The 16,587-nt window shown below is 55.9% G+C and overlaps 7 protein-coding genes across 7 annotated transcripts; 4 read left to right on the top strand and 3 right to left on the bottom strand.

The window, feature by feature from the left end:
* Positions 1-175: 175 nt before the first annotated feature.
* Positions 176-685, bottom strand: ACRALDRAFT_2035740 (uncharacterized protein; the record flags this gene model as incomplete). Its single annotated transcript, XM_071020784.1, has 2 exons — positions 176-280; positions 378-685. Coding segments are annotated over 2 exons (330 nt in total), but the record flags the coding sequence as incomplete, so codon positions are not given.
* A 21-nt stretch (positions 686-706) lies between these two features.
* On the top strand, positions 707-3,690 carry ACRALDRAFT_2107700 (uncharacterized protein; the record flags this gene model as incomplete). The annotated part of the gene is made up of 2 exons (XM_071023340.1): positions 707-1,747; positions 1,846-3,690. 2 exons carry the CDS (start codon positions 707-709, stop codon positions 3,688-3,690), a joined length of 2,886 nt encoding a protein of 961 aa, XP_070874110.1.
* Positions 3,691-6,048: 2,358 nt separating this feature from the next.
* Positions 6,049-7,692, top strand: ACRALDRAFT_1077204 (uncharacterized protein). Its single transcript, XM_071018612.1, has 3 exons — positions 6,049-6,330; positions 6,414-6,685; positions 6,795-7,692. Exons 1-3 carry the CDS (start codon positions 6,148-6,150, stop codon positions 7,276-7,278), a joined length of 939 nt encoding a protein of 312 aa, XP_070874111.1. The 5' UTR covers positions 6,049-6,147; the 3' UTR covers positions 7,279-7,692.
* Positions 7,693-9,291: 1,599 nt separating this feature from the next.
* Positions 9,292-9,782, bottom strand: ACRALDRAFT_1064809 (uncharacterized protein; the record flags this gene model as incomplete). Its single annotated transcript, XM_071017046.1, has 1 exon — positions 9,292-9,782. A coding segment is annotated over exon 1 (158 nt), but the record flags the coding sequence as incomplete, so codon positions are not given.
* Positions 9,783-9,785: 3 nt separating this feature from the next.
* Positions 9,786-11,371, top strand: ACRALDRAFT_1064810 (uncharacterized protein). Its single transcript, XM_071017047.1, has one exon. The coding sequence runs from the start codon at positions 9,860-9,862 to the stop codon at positions 11,339-11,341; it is 1,482 nt and encodes a 493-aa protein (XP_070874113.1). The 5' UTR covers positions 9,786-9,859; the 3' UTR covers positions 11,342-11,371.
* Positions 11,372-11,465: 94 nt separating this feature from the next.
* ACRALDRAFT_1064811 (uncharacterized protein) lies at positions 11,466-13,134 on the bottom strand (the record flags this gene model as incomplete). The annotated part of the gene is made up of 2 exons (XM_071017048.1): positions 12,533-13,134; positions 11,466-12,448 (listed from the first exon to the last, which is right to left on the bottom strand). Coding segments are annotated over exons 1-2 (1,372 nt in total), but the record flags the coding sequence as incomplete, so codon positions are not given.
* A 784-nt stretch (positions 13,135-13,918) lies between these two features.
* ACRALDRAFT_211730 (uncharacterized protein) lies at positions 13,919-16,560 on the top strand (the record flags this gene model as incomplete). The annotated part of the gene is made up of 9 exons (XM_071023765.1): positions 13,919-13,950; positions 14,030-14,085; positions 14,194-14,220; positions 14,373-14,861; positions 14,932-15,083; positions 15,151-15,912; positions 15,980-16,163; positions 16,214-16,459; positions 16,529-16,560. The coding sequence occupies 9 exons, from the start codon at positions 13,919-13,921 to the stop codon at positions 16,558-16,560; spliced, it is 1,980 nt and encodes a 659-aa protein (XP_070874115.1).
* Positions 16,561-16,587: the final 27 nt, after the last annotated feature.

Consider the following 16,587-nt stretch of genomic DNA (forward strand, 5'->3'; position numbering starts at 1 on the left):
TCTGTGTCGTCCTTCCCGCGTGCAGGTACCTGCAAGGTACTTTTACCATCTCCACCTCATTTCCCCCTAAGATCGCGGGACCATCAAACCCACCCCCTTATTGACCTCCCATTGGGTATCTGATGCCTCTTCCCCTGCCAGACCGTCTCGAGGTTTCATGCTTCGTCTGTTACTCGTCGGTCACGGATTTCCTGTTCTCCCCCATCCAGCAACTAAATTATTAGTTTTGGCTCTGGGTCAGGCTCTCTCTTTTTCAGATCATGCCGTCTTGGCCTTGTCGCTACAGTTCACCGTAGCACAAGAACTTTGAGCCTCTCCGTATTCCCTGCCCTTTCACTATTTTCTTCTTCCTCTCTTCTCCTGAATAGGGGACCAACCCGGCAAGCCACCATTTAGTGACGCAGACGACAGGCGGACCATCACCCTTACGACCACACGACGCTGGATGCATTTCTTTGCCTACCGACCGGCCAACATCATCTCCTTCCCTCGACTCCCTGGCATATCCTGTCGTCAGTCGAGAGGCAGACGGGCAGACAGACTTGTCAGGTCCGAAAGGCGGTACGAATCGCCCGACGATCCGACTCGGCTCGACTCGGATTTCCTTTGTTTGCAGCGTCTTGGTTTTCAACGCACACGCACACACACACGTTCTCCCCCGAGGCCTAGCCGCCCCGACACATCCGCTGGCCAGTAATAATATATAATGAACGGACCGAGTGCGCCATTATCTCCAGTCTCTCTAGGTGGCAGCGAGTGGTCGGGGGTTTCCAAATATCAATCCATGGCCGATGATAACTATTCTAATGCCCCGGGGAGCCTCGCGTCCCCTCCCATTTCGGGCGGTCCCAACGGGCCCGTGATGAATGGCTTTGGACCCGGCCCACGAAGCGCTGGCGGCCCGTCGCCTCCCCCTTCCATCGGACGATCAAGTGCAGGCACCAACCTATATGCAAGGAGCGAGAGCGGCAGGAGCCTTCGAGAGGAGCACATCGAAGCCGTCTTGGGGACCCACTACATTGCCCTTCGGGATTACTTGAAAGGACGCGACGGGGCCAAAGGGAAACCCCCGAATAAAGCCCAGGACAAGCTGCTCCGCCTATCGGCCGTCCAGTTCCTCGAACTCAGTACCGATGTCTTCGACGAGTTGATGCGGAGGCAGGCCACTGCGCGGAGACCCCCGGGCCCAGGGCCTGACCAGGGTGGCCCTCCACCGTACTTGGTACCCGAGCCGAACTTCCATCCCAAGCGCAATCAGGCTCGTCAAAAACTCTCATCACTTGGCCCGCCCCGTTTCCGGGATCTCGCTACCGACGTGTATTGCGAGTTGGAGAAGAGATTTCCGCGGTTCATCCATGGGGATATACCACGACCGGGCAGCACCATATCGGTGCGTGCCACGCCTAGTCGCTCGGGCACGCCGGTAAACGGGCCAGCAAACGGATTCCCGCCCAGGAACCAGAGTCGAATGCGGCGACCATCCGACGCTAGTTCGATCCGAGGCATGCTACCACTGCAAGATCCCTACTCGGTGCCTCCTTCGCCGGGGCTGCCAAACGGCGAGTATGGCCGGCCGCTGCAGAAGCAATTCCAAAGCAATACCATTGTGCCAAATAAGAGCACCATGATCGAGGAAGACGACGATATGAACCCAGACACCGAGGAGGATGCCCCGCCGTCAGGTCCAAATACCGCAGGCGCCAGAACAAGTGGAAAGAGCCAGGAGAGTAGTAACATGACCACCGAGGTATTTATTTTATCTTTATTTTTCACATCCTTTTTTTGGCGTCATTCGACGTGATCTTTGCCAAGAATTTGCGGAGCGGAGACTTACTTGCATTATAGGCCGATAAAAAACTCATAGAAGACTACCGAACCCAAGTGCGCGACCTTGAACAGAAACTGGAAAGCTTGGAGGAAACCATGAAGAAGAAGGATGAGGACATGTCGACTGCCCTGGATACCGAGCGAGCCCGCGCGACAGCCGTCGAGCTCGAAAAGAAGGAGCTGGCCGACCTACGCCTCGATTTAGAGAACAAGCTGGCGGAGGCCCAGGGCTTAAACGACAACCTGAAGCAGGAGTTGGACCGCATGAGGCAAGAACAGGAACAGATGAGGGAAGAGCAGGACCAGATGAGGGACGACCATGCCAACGAGGCCCGACAACTGAGAGATGAGTTGGAGGAATTGAGACAGTCCAGCATGGCGAGTATGGCGGCCTCTCAGTCGGCAAGCCGTGAACCTTCCGACACGGAAATGCAGCAAGAAAACGAGCAACTGCGCATGGCATTGGAAGAACAGCAGCGGGTGACGGACGAGGCCCGCAGAGAAGCGCGGGAGTTTTTGAAGGAGATGAAGATGCTCTCGCAACAGAGCAACGCAACGTGGGAAAGGCAGAGCGAGCTGGAAAAGACCATCGACAGCCTGGAGCAGGAAGTGCGGGACTGGAGGAATCGCTATGCCCGCACCAAGACGCAGCTGCGCAATTTCCGGGCGTCGTCTCTCGGCCTCACCATCGAGCAGGACGCTGGTAAATACGTCAAGGAGAAGGGCTTCACCGAGGAGAACGGGCTCGTCAAGGACGTTCACATCACCAAGTTCCAAATCTCCATCGACGAACTCGTGCAGCGGTCGCGGTCCGATAACCCCGACAAGGTCATCGATGCCATGAAGCACGTCGTGGTCAGTGTCCGGCGGATCACGAGGGACATTGACGAGTCGGGACCCAGCGACGAAGCCTCGGTTCAGCAGCGGGCCAAGTTGAAGAGCAAGGTCTCGTCCACGGCAAACAACTTCATCACGGCGTCCAAAAACTTCGCCGCGGCTGCGGGTATCTCGCCTGTCTCGTTGCTCGACGCCGCAGCCTCTCATCTCGTGGCTGCTGTGGTGGAACTTTTGCGGACAGTCAAGATTCGCGCCACCCCGGCGGGCGAGCTGGAGGATGACGACAACGGAACCATCACGCCCGTCGACTCGACGGGGTTCTTTTCTCCCCGCACTGCCTCTGTTATTCAACAAGAGCAACAACAGCCTGCACCTGCACCACCACAGCAAGATGCCATCGCCCCACCTCGGGCCTTCCAGGGCCTAGGCGGTGTCAGGGCCAGTGCAGATTCCTCGGCCTACAGTCCCATGAGCTCGCCGCGTCAATCTGCCGGCGCGTACGGCCGCCGGCCCATGTCCCGGGAGGCCAACGGCATGGCGAACGGCATGGGCATGGGGTATATGGGCCTGAACAACAACAGGACCCTCGCCAACGGATCACGGAACAGTCACGACGGCTCGGGGGACAACCCCAACGAGGATCTCAAGATTTACCTGGAGGACCAAACGGCGATCCTCGTCCAGAACATCCAGAACCTGGTCGGCTCCATCCGGAGCGATGCGACCATTGACCAAATCAGCTCGGAAATCGGCGGCATCGCCGAGGTGGTGGGCAAGGTGGTTGCCGAGACGGAGCGGTCGGGCAACGGCGATTTGACGGCCCGGCTGGCTACGTGCCGCGACAGGCTGCTGGAAGCGGGCGACCGCGGCCAGGATCTCGCGTCGTCCGACTCGAGCGAGCGGGACTGGAAGATGTGGACGCAGACCCTCCCGCCGATTGCGTTTGAGATTGCCAGGGAGACCAAAGAGCTCGTGCAGAGAGTCGATCGGCTCGTCCTGGGTGGCGCCGCGGACGACTTTTCATAGCCGGCGGGGTGCCGATCTGTTGGACCGTGTCAACCAAACTGCCACCATTGTCGGTGCGGTGATGCTGATCTGGCGCAGTCGCCGTGCTAGCGGGATTTTCGGCGTCGACATCAGTGGTGACGCCGGTAGGACCGTTTGTAAACCCCCCTGTCATGCCCATAGCGGTCGTTGTTTGTTTGAAGGAGTTGCCGGGCCACGGGATCGCAATTCTTTTTGGTCCATCCGTCTCACCATCTCAGATTCTTTTGGGAACCAGGTTCCTTCATTTGTTCATGCGGATTTAGGCACATAGACCTTCACTTCTTGTTGGCCCCATCCCATTCTTCTCTTTTTCACGCTTTGTAACTATGGCCCTCGCCTTGACACTCGGCTCTAGGGAAAGACCGGCGTTTCTTATTCTTTTTTTTTCTTGTACGAAGCATCCTTTAAGTTCTTGATGTCGCCATCGGCATGGCTTTGTTTGACTGGAGATGCGGGGAGGCGAGAGGAGATAACAAAGATGAGGAGAGACGAAGGATACGAGGCACCTTTCTTCTTTTGTCCTCTTTTTTCTTCCTTTTCCTTTTCCCTTTTCTTTTTTTTTCCTTTCCTGGGATTGGTGTAGATGTCCAGGGAAATTTGGACTTGTTTGGGCAAGCAATGGATCGCATTACGCGTGACGACGTCTTGAATCAATGTAGGAGAGTAAAGGGGCATGAAGCCAGCATGTAAGTAAGAATGGGCGAGGGAAATATATGTCTATGTAATGGTAGAGATGACGATCAGAAGACGACGTGGAAGTTACCGTGACACTCAATCGATGCACCTCTGTCCAGGTTGAGATAAGTCTCTATCATTTTCCTTTCGATTACGGCTAGTATCTTGGTCGCTCGCCATCACTTCGACTTCACTGGCGGGCAGCGTTCCGGCCGCAAGGCAGAACTGCCCAGATGGCGCGTTGGACGAGGTGTCAGATGAGGCGTTGAGGCGGTCGAAGAGGTGTCGTGGTGAACACGCTTACTACACTAGGACGTAACGGGAAATGTCAAAACGTTGATCCCAGACGTTCGATTGTTGGACGGTAAACACCGTACAACGTTGTCCATGCGGATAGGTTTGACATGCTGAGAGTGCAGACTGCGTTGAGAAGCAACTCCCGTACGGTACCGGCACAGGACATCCTCAGCGAACCGTCACAGCAATGCTCCATCTTCCGTTCTTGAACTCGGGTACTGCTGGAAGGGAAGGGCGAGTACGGATCGGAGGAGCAGGCCAAACACCAGCCAGGTCCACGGTCCGGGTCGAACCCTTTATCGCCGTGACTCGACCCGACAAACCACCATATCCATCCTCGGTGACACTGCATATAGGCCAATCCTTGGGTGGCGGTGCACATGATGTACCCGTACTTTGTATCCGTACTTTCCAATATTTGTTCATCGCGGTACCTATGATCGACAAGGCGGCGTCCGCTTAAGATGAAGCAAGGTCGCTATAAATGGGCTCAAGCTGAACCACGGGTGCGACAAAAATCCCTTGTCAAGTCAGCCTTACACCTACCTATGCGGGAGGGGGTGGTTATAGGTCAGAGCTTGAACAGAGGATTTTGCTCTGACCAGAGCCAGGTCAGAGGTACAACTGTCAACATGAAGTTCTAAGACTGTCGACAGTCTGACCAGTCATCGGGCTCTGGCCTATAAACGCCCCCTCCCGCGTAGGTAGTGGGACAAGCTCAAGTCAACGTTAGGTTCCCTGGCCAGCGCTTACTCAGACCGATTCTTGCCGATATAACACTTGTACAGTGCGTACTCTCATCGTAAGCACGATCTCCCATGTTGGCTATTGAGAGAGGATCGGAGTGGACACTGTGCGTCTGTTAAGGACCACTCGCCCAGTGTACGTTGTGCTCGTACTGTACATCCCAGAGCCACCTTTTTCGTTTTTGTTGATATGAAGTACTTCGTACGCTGTCGTGAACATTGGATTCTTCCCTTCCAGGCCGGGCCAAGGACACAACTTCAGAACATCAACACAGCCTCTAATTGCTCGGATCATCCCCCTGTCCATGCAGCTAACATGCACAGCCCGCCTGGGACACCGATGCCGTTTTTCTTATTTCCCCGCCGTTTCTTTAGGGGTTCAAGGGATTCAAAGGGTGGGCAGCGGTCTCCTACCCGACCGCTGTGCGGTCTCTCAGGCATCATGTGCCTGTTGTATAGCCTCTTGGAGAAAAGGACGCCGCCCAACCCAGCCTATGCGACTGAACAGCCCCCTCTCCCCTTCTTGTTCCTTTCTCTCTCATATTTCTTGATTTCCCTTCCTGTGGCAGAAGACGTCTTCGTTTCGACGGGGCCTTTATCTTAGTTCCTTTTCTGTAATATAATACTGCGATTCTCCATTTCACTTTCCTTCCCTCCACGTCCCGCTTGGTCCACCGACTTAATATCGTATCGTCCCGGGTCATCATCTGCTCTCAAGATGAACACCACGAGTCAACCTTCCGCCGAGCGCCTCCCCGGGCAGGAGCATATTCCTATCTACCCCCGCGGCTTCATCGCCTTGCGCGTCATCCAGCTGGTGCTCGCCGTCGTGGCCCTTGGCCTCAGTGCCTTCATCGTCCATTACGTCCCCTTTGACGCCGCCGCTCTGATGTTGTTTGTTGTAAGCAGTTCTCCCGAGCCGTCCTCACTCCTCCTATCTCACCCAAGCTTTGTTCTTCTTCATAAGCTCACCGAGAGCCCCAGTCCATCGCCACAATCATCACAGCCACTTGGCTCCTCGGCGCCCACCTTGCTGTGCCAAAGTATTACAACTACTGGGCCGTCCTCGGCATGGACATCTTCCTCGCCTTCTTTTGGCTGATTTCGTTCGCCATCCTTGCCGACAGGACTGCCCTCCTATTCGGCATATTTACCAGCTACTATTGCGGCGTTATAGGTTGCTATGAACCCACGGACCTCGGCCGTGCAGTCGCCTCGGTCATGGCCGCTAACTCTGGTCTCGGTGGTCTTCAATTGTACACTATATTCCCACTCTCCCGGAGCCCCAGGGTAAAGAGAAGACGCAAAAAAAAAAGAGAAAAACAAAAGAAAATGAGGGAAACCGACTAATACAAAGTCCCACAGTCTCCTCTTCGTTACTTCGCTCGCCATCCACGGCGTCGCCCTCCATCGCCATCGCAAAGCCGGCCTGCACTGCAAGCCCCTCGATGGAACCGCTCACACCATTGCCATTACGCCAGGCGTCGTGAACCCCGACGACGCAGAGAAGAACGCGACAGTCTCTGCCGCCACCAATCCCGCCTATAGCGCACCAATGTCTCCTCAGGAGCAAGTCCAAGCCCCGTATCCGTATGACCCAAACCTGAACCGCGCCGCTAGCCCGCCCGTCGCCGACTACTACCCTCCCGGGGTGCAGCAGCCTCAGCCCTTCTATCCCGGCCAGCAGCAGACCTCGCCAGCCCTCACCGTCCAGCCCACCGTAGACGGCTCCCTCCACCAGACCCCATCACCTCAGGGACCTGTGCTCGAGCAGGCCGCCGTCCCCGTTGATCCGCACGCCCACGAGGTGCCGGGACAGCCGACCTATCAACAGCACCCGCAAGCGTGATTGTCGCTTTCTTGCTACGGAAAATTGGGTCCGAAAGCGGAGTACGAGGGACTAGGGGTGAAGAGCAACTCATACACTGAATTGAACAAGATGAAGGCAGAGGAGTGGCGGGAGTGCTAGGCTGCCAGACCAGGGCCAAATTGCCTTTTAATGCGATTTAATAGGGCGGAGGACGAGCAGTCAACAACAATCTGAAGTAAAGCGACACCATTTAGCGAGCTAACCGATACCCCTGGATATATACTGTCACTATTGAGATCATTTTATATACGGAAGAAGAAATAGAGTCTACGTCGCTACCTCGTGCTAGTCCGTCACTGGAGCCGATACCTATGGGGCTGACGTGGGCAGGGAATCCAGGTTGCGCGGATGGTTTTCACGAGGGCTCAGTGCGCATGGGCTTGCGTGTTGTGCAGCTTGGGTTGGAGTTCTCATAATCAGCGAGGCCCTGGGAGTCGGCAGCGGGCCGTCCGGGTACTTATGTACTCAGTACGAGTGGAACCTTCCATCCCGCCTGCCCCTTCCGCCGGAGAGTGCAACGTACCCACTTTCACTCCGTACCACGACACAGTACACGTCACAGTATATACACACGGTAACGAGTCGCACCTCCCTCACTTGCCGCCTGTGATCTCCTCCGCCTTCCGCCAAAGCCCGTCTGCCTGACCTGCATTCGCGGTTCGCTGGCGGATAGGATAGCCTTACGGCGAGGCTGTGCTGTGCCTGCCTGTACTGCCTGTACAGTGCCTACGACACGGAATCAACCAACCTGTTTGCACATGACAAGCTTCACCTCACCAGCTTATCATACGAAGTAATTCTTGGAAAGCAATGGCGAACCTCCTGGGCAACGATGCCTTTCTTTTCCTGCATTTTCCTCATCAACTACCACCCCGGCCCCGCCGCCTTCGCTCTCTTCGATGTGGTGATGGCAGGCAACGCAGACGATCGGACAGCTGATCATGTCAGGGCTGATTCGAACAGCCGAGGGCTGGAACGATTAGACATCAATTCTCTGGGTTGCTCGCTGCCTGTTTCTCTGCCCCCAACTCGGGTTTCAGTCAATATGTGGCATGTCGAACAATCCTGGATGTCAACTCCGAAAGCATACTCACGATCATGTTTGAACATAATCGTCCTTGAAGTTTCGAACCACACCCTGAAGGCGACAATCAAATGTTCTTCAGTTTACAACGTACACTGAGTTTCACGTACACTAGATCCTGTTTGCACTAAAAAAAGGAAAGGGAAAAGAAAGACCGAGTTCTGGCGCACAGGCTACGATAGCGGGCCCCTCGTCGGCCTGGGATCCCTGTTCTTCACCAAGGGACAACGTGTTTGCAACGCACGGCCTTGAGGTATTAATAATTCTCACATGTTTCGTGTGGATTGGATTCGGTTGCTTTGACCCTTGACAACCAAGTAAAATCACTCTACCACCAACTTCGAACTCATTCGGAGAAGCGAAAGACGACCACCCTTCATCGTACCAATGCCTCAACCGACAGTTATTACGTCCACTTTCTCGCCATAAACTCACCCGTCGGCCAGAAGGGATAGGCCAAATGTGATCTAAACCATGGGTGACTCATCGCCCAGCTCACACTCACCGACTCAACCCCCTTCTCGGGCCGCAAATTACTACGATAGCGTTCGGAGTGCCCGTTCACGGAGGAGCCGCCCGTCCTTACGCGTTCCTTCGGCGCGCTCGTCCGCCGCTTTTGACGACTACGGCCAGTACCCGTTGCTGTCCTCCCGCCCCTTGCGCTCCGCCAGCTCTCGATACTCATTGAATGACCAGTTCGCCGCTACCCGTCGCGATTATGACTTTGATGATGACGATGCCTCCTCCATCCTGGAGAGGGCGACCCAGGCTTCTGATGCCGGTACCGTGGCCGATGACGGCTCTCAGGCTACCATAGAGGTCGGCCATCGACCGCCATACAGCGCGCTTCTAGCAGGTGACGACGAAGATGAAGACGAAGAGGGTTATGACGCCGGCATCGACTACTACGACCTGCTTTGCCTCCCCCGGGATCCTCACCTTCCCCCGCATACTATTCGGATGGCCTACTGGAGAGCACTCCTCCTCCTCCTCCACCATGAAAACCGCCACCCAGAGAACCGCCGATGCCTCGCTGGGCAGTACCTGGCTCAGGTTCAGCGGGCCTTTGAGACGCTCATAGAGCCCGCTCGTCGCGCGAAATACGACCATTTCTGCATGGGCAGCACTGCTCCGATGTTTGTCGCGCCAATGGACGCCCGTCTCGAAACTTCGTCCAATCTAGCCCTACGTCTCGATGCCTCCTCCAGAGCGTCGATGCAAGGCTCCCCCGGCCCTCGACGGAGCAGGCCAGATCTTGCCATTAGGGCTTTGGGTCTCACCTTGGGCCACTCTGTCTCTACCTTGCTGCCACGCCCTGGCCCCAGTTTCTGGGAAGATTGCCGTGCCAGACTTGTGCCATCTGCCCAGGGTCATGAGCTTGCTAAACAGATGACTTGGCGGCAAGAGACGGATTTGATAGAATCAGACTATCCCCAATGGTGGCTTTCTCATCCATCCTTAACCGTGTCGGCCGCGATGCCTGGCATCATGCAGGATGGTCACCACCACCATACTTCACTGCCTCCCCGGCCGCACTCCCCCCAGCCACTTCTTCCGCTGACAAACGAGTGGATCTTACCAAGTCAACCTCTCGAGGACAGTCCGGCCCCCGTCATTGGGATCCAGCTCCGCCAGGATATTCTCCATCGTACCGCTGACGGTCGTCTCGCGCAGTCGCACGTTGAGCTGGCACAGGAACTCGTCAACCCGACCTCCGCCGTACGCATCTCACATCCGATTCACTTCAAGAGGCTTGGGGATCCCTTGATTATTGAAGCGTGCGCCCAGTCCACCTACGCCGAGACTCGAGTCTATCCTCGAATCGGAATTGGCCTACGTAAATCCGTACGATATGGAGTAATCTCTGCGAATGTCGACAGCGGAGATTCGCGTACCTCGGCCGACTACGTGTGCGATGCCTGGACCGACTTCTCCCGACAGCATATGGGTCCCTTCAGGAAGCTTGTCCCGAGGTCGACGCCAAGCCTTAGCATAACATGGACAACGGAGAATGACGGCTTGGCTCATAATCATGCCATGTCCGGTCCTGATGTCAAGAGGAGTCGCTGGGGTCTTCGAGGAGCCAAGCAGCAAACCTGTAGGATTGGGGACGGGTCCTGGTCCCTTTCAGCTGCATTGACCACTGCTTCTCTGGCCGGTGCTTTGAGATACAGCCATCCCTTGCCTCGATCCACTCTACCCGGGCGCTTCGAGGCAGAGCTCGTCTCTCACGCGAGTCTGGGTTGCTACTTTGTATACCGCAGTCTTTGGGCCGTAGGGGCGCACTCCCAGCTGGGCGTCGAGCTAGGTGTCTCGGCGCATGCTGTCCACCTCTCACTCTGCTGGTCTCGGCTCAGACACAGGACGAGCTTACCCATACTGCTTTCTCAGAACGCCACCATGTTGATTCCTCCCAGGTTCCTATTCTGGGCCAGTGCCATTCCTTTCGTTGTTGTGCCCGGGCTGCGCCTCCTAGCAACTCGATGGACGGCCAGTGGGTCAGCGGCGCGCCGCCGCGAATGGACAGCCGAGGCACGTCAACGATACATCGCGAAGAAACGTACCGAAGCAGACGAGGTGGCCTTGCTCTTGTCGGGCCCCGTGGAGGTAGAGCAGCGACAACGTCGCGACAAGGGCTCCCTCGTCATCCTGAGCGCGAAGTACGGGGTCAAGGACACAACGACACACGATGGAAGCGGCGCGGCGGGCAACTTGTGGGACACGGAGGAGGTGGCAGACGTGACCGTGGCCGTGGCGGCTCTTGTGAACGAGGAAGACAGGCTCGTCATCCCGCAGGGCGTGAGGAAGTATGGTCTGCTCGGCTTCTGGGACCCTGTGCCGGGGAAGGTCAAATGGCTCCACGTGCGGTATTCGTACCGTGGGCGAGAGTATACAGTGGAGGTTCGGGGAAGAGACGGTCTCGTGCTCCCCCCTCCCGACGTTGAGGAGACATTGTAAACTAGGGATGAGCCTATGTGTACACGATCGAAAGAAATGCGTAATGAATGAACAGTTTATTGAGCTAACACCTTCCTATAGCTCGCCTTCTCAATTCAGGACGGGCTTCCAGCCTTTTCTCTTTACAAAATCCGACACCCCTTCGTCCCGAAGGATGTCAGCCGCAAGCCGAGCGGTGACAACGCTCCTCTCAAAGTCGGGGCCGCGAACATGGAAAGGGAAGTCCAGCCGCCCGTCGGCCCTGTCCGATCGGGACTTTCTGACCCACTGGGCTTTGGCCCCCCGGTTTCCCGGGGGCCGCCTCACGAAGCCGCATGCGGCACGGTCGAGCGAGAGGAACCACTTGCGCTGGTGCACACTGCCAATGCTGTTCTCGGCTCCGGGGTAGGCGTTGGTGGCGCGGACCTGGGCCGATTCGAGCTCTCCCAGTTCGCGACGCATTTCTTCCGATAGCGGCTGGGCTTGTTTTCCCTTTTGCCTTGGTGGGTTGGATTTGGGGACCGTTTCCTGTTGTTGGTCGTCGGTTTGTGAAGCGTCGCCTCCACGGGTTTGCCCCTGTTTCTCTTCCATCTTCTCTTTCGTCTCCACGGCGACTTCGACTTGAGGTACCTCGGGTTCTCCCTCTTCCCCTCCCTCTTCCCCCTCCATCTCCATCTCCTCTGCCTCTGCAGTGGGAGAAGAGCCAGACTCGGAAGTAGTCTCCACGACCTGCCGCGCTGCCTTTGCACCACTACGACGCTGCCGGGTCCGGCCCCTCGAGGACGCGGACCGCGCGGCCCTGGCTCGCCCTTGGGCATCCTCGGACTTGGTGAGGCGCAGGTTCAGGACATAAGGGCGCGGGAGGCGGGCGCCATCCAGTCGCACGCGGATTTTCCGTTGGCAAAAAGCGGCGTGGAGCTTCTCCTGCTCTGTTTGGTGCGGCCGTCGGTGTCGGTGGTGCCGTTGCTCACGCTCCGGGCTGGATTCGCCCGAACGGACGGAGGAACTGGGCGAAGAAGGGTCGACGGACGGGGCGTGCTTGGAACTTCGAGGGAGGATGGAGTAGGTCCCCGTGTCCCAGATGAGGAGGGACCCCGTGGAGGTCGAGGCTGTCTCGATCAGGTGGTTCTACGGGCGTGGTTTTCGAGAAAACAACCCGGTTAGCTCGTGGGGAAGAAAGACTGGGGGGAGGAGAGGGATCTGGAGCCGCACCCAAAGACAATGGACCCTCGTCTCGGTGGCATTCCGCATCAGGCGTGCCGAGTTTGGGTCGCCGGGAAGACCGTACATGATGGCCCAGCTGGCGCTGCTGGTCGGGTTGATCTGCAGACGCAGGTCGTAGTGGGTTCCGGCGACGGGGTGATCGTGTTGGTGGATGACGAAATGGGCGCCCCGCGGCGAGCCGAAGTTGGCCTCGTACAGGGCGCGGTACGACTCTACGGGAAGCAGTGGAGGACACTCGCGCTCGAGCGTGTGAGCGGCAAGAAGGGCGCTGAAATGGATGGCGTGAACGGTTACGGATTCGCGTCCCGACTCGACGGCTGCTGAGGACGACGACGGCGGCGGCGGCTGCTGCTGCTGCTCTGCTTTTTCTCCACGGGCAGCCAAGTCAACATCGGAACTGGACGTGGAACTGGAATCGTCATGTTGCTCATTCGACCGTTCTACTGGTGGAATGTGCCCACGAGACTCTGGCGGCTCGAGCGCCCACTCGAGGTTTCGTTTCTTGATGAAAGGGTTGGGGATGAGACCTGGACTGCGAGGTCGTTTTGTTGCCATGAGTTGAGAGTTTCCGGTTTTTTACACGGGGATTATAGATGGACTACGAAAACATTCCATCGACATGTGGTGATATTCGTTGACATGGATACAGCACCTTGGACGACTATTCATTACTAAGGGGTCTTGGTGCTTAGTAATGATAATATGGCGTAAGTCCCACTTTTCGGGTTCGACTAGGCCCCTGGGAGAAAGCTTATTTGGACGTGGATACACCTACACTAGGTAGGTACCTAGGTAGGTAGGTCGGGTAGGTAGTGGACGGTGCAAGAAGGGTATACGAATAAGTACTGAGTACTTTGGGTAGATTATGTGGGTGTACGATCTCAAAGGTAGAGACCCGTTATTCCGACTGTACCACTTGGTTATTCCGACTGTAGTTCATACATACAACGCACGTAGATAGACTCTTTGGAATACTAATAAAGTAACTACGGTCGCAAACCACTCCAATGTCTTTTGACAGTTGATTAATTTGATCGCGCGGATCAATTGCGTTGTATTGATGGATATATGTAAGCTTATCAGTTCGAATAATAGCAGTAGTAATAGTCGCGCCTCTTCCTCTTCCACCCCACGCCCACGCCCACGGCTATCTTATTCCTGTGACGAGATAACGAACGCGCCGCCTCCTATTCCGTAGATTGACGACGTAGATTGACGACGTAGATTAAAGATGTAGATGGATAAGGCAGTAGGAAGATTGAGTCTGATTGGAACTATAGTCGGAATAACCAAGTGGTATAGTCGGAATAACGGGCCTCTAAAGGTATTCGCTAAGGTAGGTAAGTACAGTGGCTAGACATAACTGTCGAGAAAATGTACCTACAACACCACGGCTATTGGCACTTGTAGATGGGGTATATTTGCTCGATACCTATTTGTGTCGACTTCCTGTACGTTGGAGTGGCTGGTATACACTCCACTCAGTAGGCACCCTAGGAGGCAGGTACATAGGCATACGGATACAGATGTCGCTTCCTCGGGTCTTTTTACCTTTATATTTCTTTCCTTCCCTTTCTTCGAAGGGTGTGTTAGTAGATACAGCAGGCACGCGGTTAATACTCGTAATCTGGTCTGCTTGCTCCTGCCAGGCACCGGTAAGATACTTCAGGCTGCAGGTCACAGGGGCGGGCGTAGTTGCCTCAATTTTTCTCATCTTATTCTAGGTACTGTCTCCGGCTGGCTATTTAAATAAGGCTCGGGCCCCCCCAAATCCCTCTTCCTCTTCCCCTTCCGATTCTTCTATCGATCCGTTATCCATCCATCCGAGCTCTCCAAATGCAAAGCATGACACAGGGCATCACGATTGAGCAGCGTCGGGCGTATCACGCCGATGCTGAAAAGTTCCTGGACTGGCCAGGAACGACTCGCGAGGACCTTGACGATGGCCGGAATTACCACCGCGCCCGAGTCACCATCAACCCCGTCCCCCATACGTGGATCGCTCCCGACGAGATCGAGGAACGGGTCAACCTGGCACGGACAGTGCAGAATGCCATCCGTACAGCAAGAGGTTGGCCGGAGGACAATCCCTTCAAAGAAACCCTCCACTCCTTCCGGCTGAATCTGATACAATTCAGTCTGTTTCTCTGCGGCGATCTCGAGGACCTTCGATTGTTGTCCCAACACAATTATCAGAATTCTTACAATTTTCTCATCACCATCGAGGCCATCGTGGCTTCCTGTGCGTGCATTTCTTTTCATTACCCTCCCAGTGCTACTCTTACTGCCACCGTTGCCCGTGCCTCGCAGGGTGACGGTGGCGATAATGATAATTGTCCCTTTTTATTTTCCTGGTTCTGTGAGCTAATCTTATATCCGTGCCGTAGTCATACAACGCGGCGAGACCGAAGCGCCCCCAGCTGCCCTGAGAGAGCGCGCCGACAGTGACAACGACGGCAACGACGGCGGTGGTCCGTCGCACCAACCACGTGCTCGTGCCGATGGGTCGGCCTGTCGAAACGCCGACGAAGCACAAGCGGTATGATATTGAGAAGATTGTCTCCTCCAGTTACGACATATTATGTTAACAGTATGTGTTCCTCCAGGCCCGCGAGCGAGATGGAGGGCTTTGCCTCGTTAGCAAGAATATCGAGCCGGATATGTGCCATATTTGGCCATTTGCCGCCACCAGCACCGCCGCACGTTGCCAAAACCTACGTGAAAATCTTCAGTGGTTTCTGCTTTATAATGCGACCATGGGTGCTCGGCTGTTGGACATTTTGACCCCACAATCTGGTGAGATTGCGAAACCCGACAATCGAAAGAACATAGTTGCCCTAAGTCCCACGATCCACCGCTTCTGGGGCAAATTTCTCTATGGGTTTAAGCCTCTAGATTCGCCGCCTGCGAAACTTGTCCCCGTTCCGGCCTCAAGGGCTAAAAAGAGAAAGTCCGCCGACGACCCCATCGAGTACTGCGAGTTCTATGCAGAATGGCATTGGCTTCCGGACAGACTCCATGATGCGCTCAAAGACGCGCAACTTGTCCGACCCGACGGCGAGACGCGCGATTTTCGAATGGTGCTGGACTTCCAGAAGGAGGAAGTGGTCCAGTCGGTGAAGAGGTCCTTGCGCGAGTCGTACCACCGACCTAACCTGGTCTCCACTAGCGGCGCGACTGTCAGGGATCAAAATGGGCGTCTTATGCAATCGGGGCGCCTTGTGACCTTCAAGACCGAAACCAAGGACCTGGACGACATGAAATTCCTCCTAAAAGCCCAATGGTTAGCCATACAACTGGCCAGGATGTCCGGGGCCGCGGATGTCCCCGACCTGTTGGACCCAAAGCGACCCCGTGGGGCGCCCCCAGTCCTTACCATGGGATTGAGGGAAATGCAAATTCCGCCCCGGCCCATGCAAAGATGAGTTGGACTAGAAGTCCAAGATGAAAGCTCGGGCAAGGGTGATGGGCAAGTCGTTGGTCCGTCTAGCGTCGAGGCCCAAGCTCCGCGACGAGTCTCCAGAATCTCCGGGGGAGCTTAAGGAAGCGTCCTCTTCGACCACTCGGAAGGCATCCTCTTCCCTGAAGTGGATGCCATCGTTGACGAAGCAAACTCCAGGTACTGCTGGCTCGTAACGTGACTGTGGTCATCGCGATCAGTGCCATAAGTGACATCCTTCCACTCGTCCAACAACTTCAACCGCTCCTGGAATCCCTGCTTCGAGACCCGAAGCGATGACATTGTCACCCCCAGCCGCGATATGGCTGACCAATGCGGCCCCGATGCCGGATGTGGTGCCGGTAACAAGCCAGACGAGGGGAGCCATGATTCGAAGACTGGAACTGGACTGGACAACTTTTGCGAATGTAACGCAAAATCAAAGGAAGCAATGAAGATGAGTGCAGGTTGGCTACGTGCACGACTGAGAAACAAGGGGCTCCGCTGCTAGGGAAGCGATTTGTAAATGAGGACCGAGGTGGAAGTGATGGGCGAGAAGCAAATGATGGAGGATTGAACCCATCCTTATATATCTGATTCCCGT

Source organism: Sodiomyces alcalophilus (assembly GCF_042370955.1).
Source record: "Sodiomyces alcalophilus JCM 7366 unplaced genomic scaffold ACRALscaffold_5, whole genome shotgun sequence".
Taxonomy (NCBI): domain Eukaryota; kingdom Fungi; phylum Ascomycota; class Sordariomycetes; order Glomerellales; family Plectosphaerellaceae; genus Sodiomyces; species Sodiomyces alcalophilus.

Excerpts from the sequence above, each read along its gene's own strand:
- ACRALDRAFT_1077204 (XM_071018612.1), top strand. The coding sequence starts at position 6,148 with ATGAACACCACGAGTCAACCTTCCGCCGAGCGCCTCCCCGGGCAGGAG. Across the intron at positions 6,331-6,413 it reads CCGCTCTGATGTTGTTTGTT|TCCATCGCCACAATCATCAC; the intron begins GTAAGCAGTTCT and ends CGAGAGCCCCAG. Across the intron at positions 6,686-6,794 it reads GGTCTCGGTGGTCTTCAATT|TCTCCTCTTCGTTACTTCGC; the intron begins GTACACTATATT and ends AAAGTCCCACAG.
- ACRALDRAFT_1064810 (XM_071017047.1), top strand. The coding sequence starts at position 9,860 with ATGCCTGGCATCATGCAGGATGGTCACCACCACCATACTTCACTGCCT.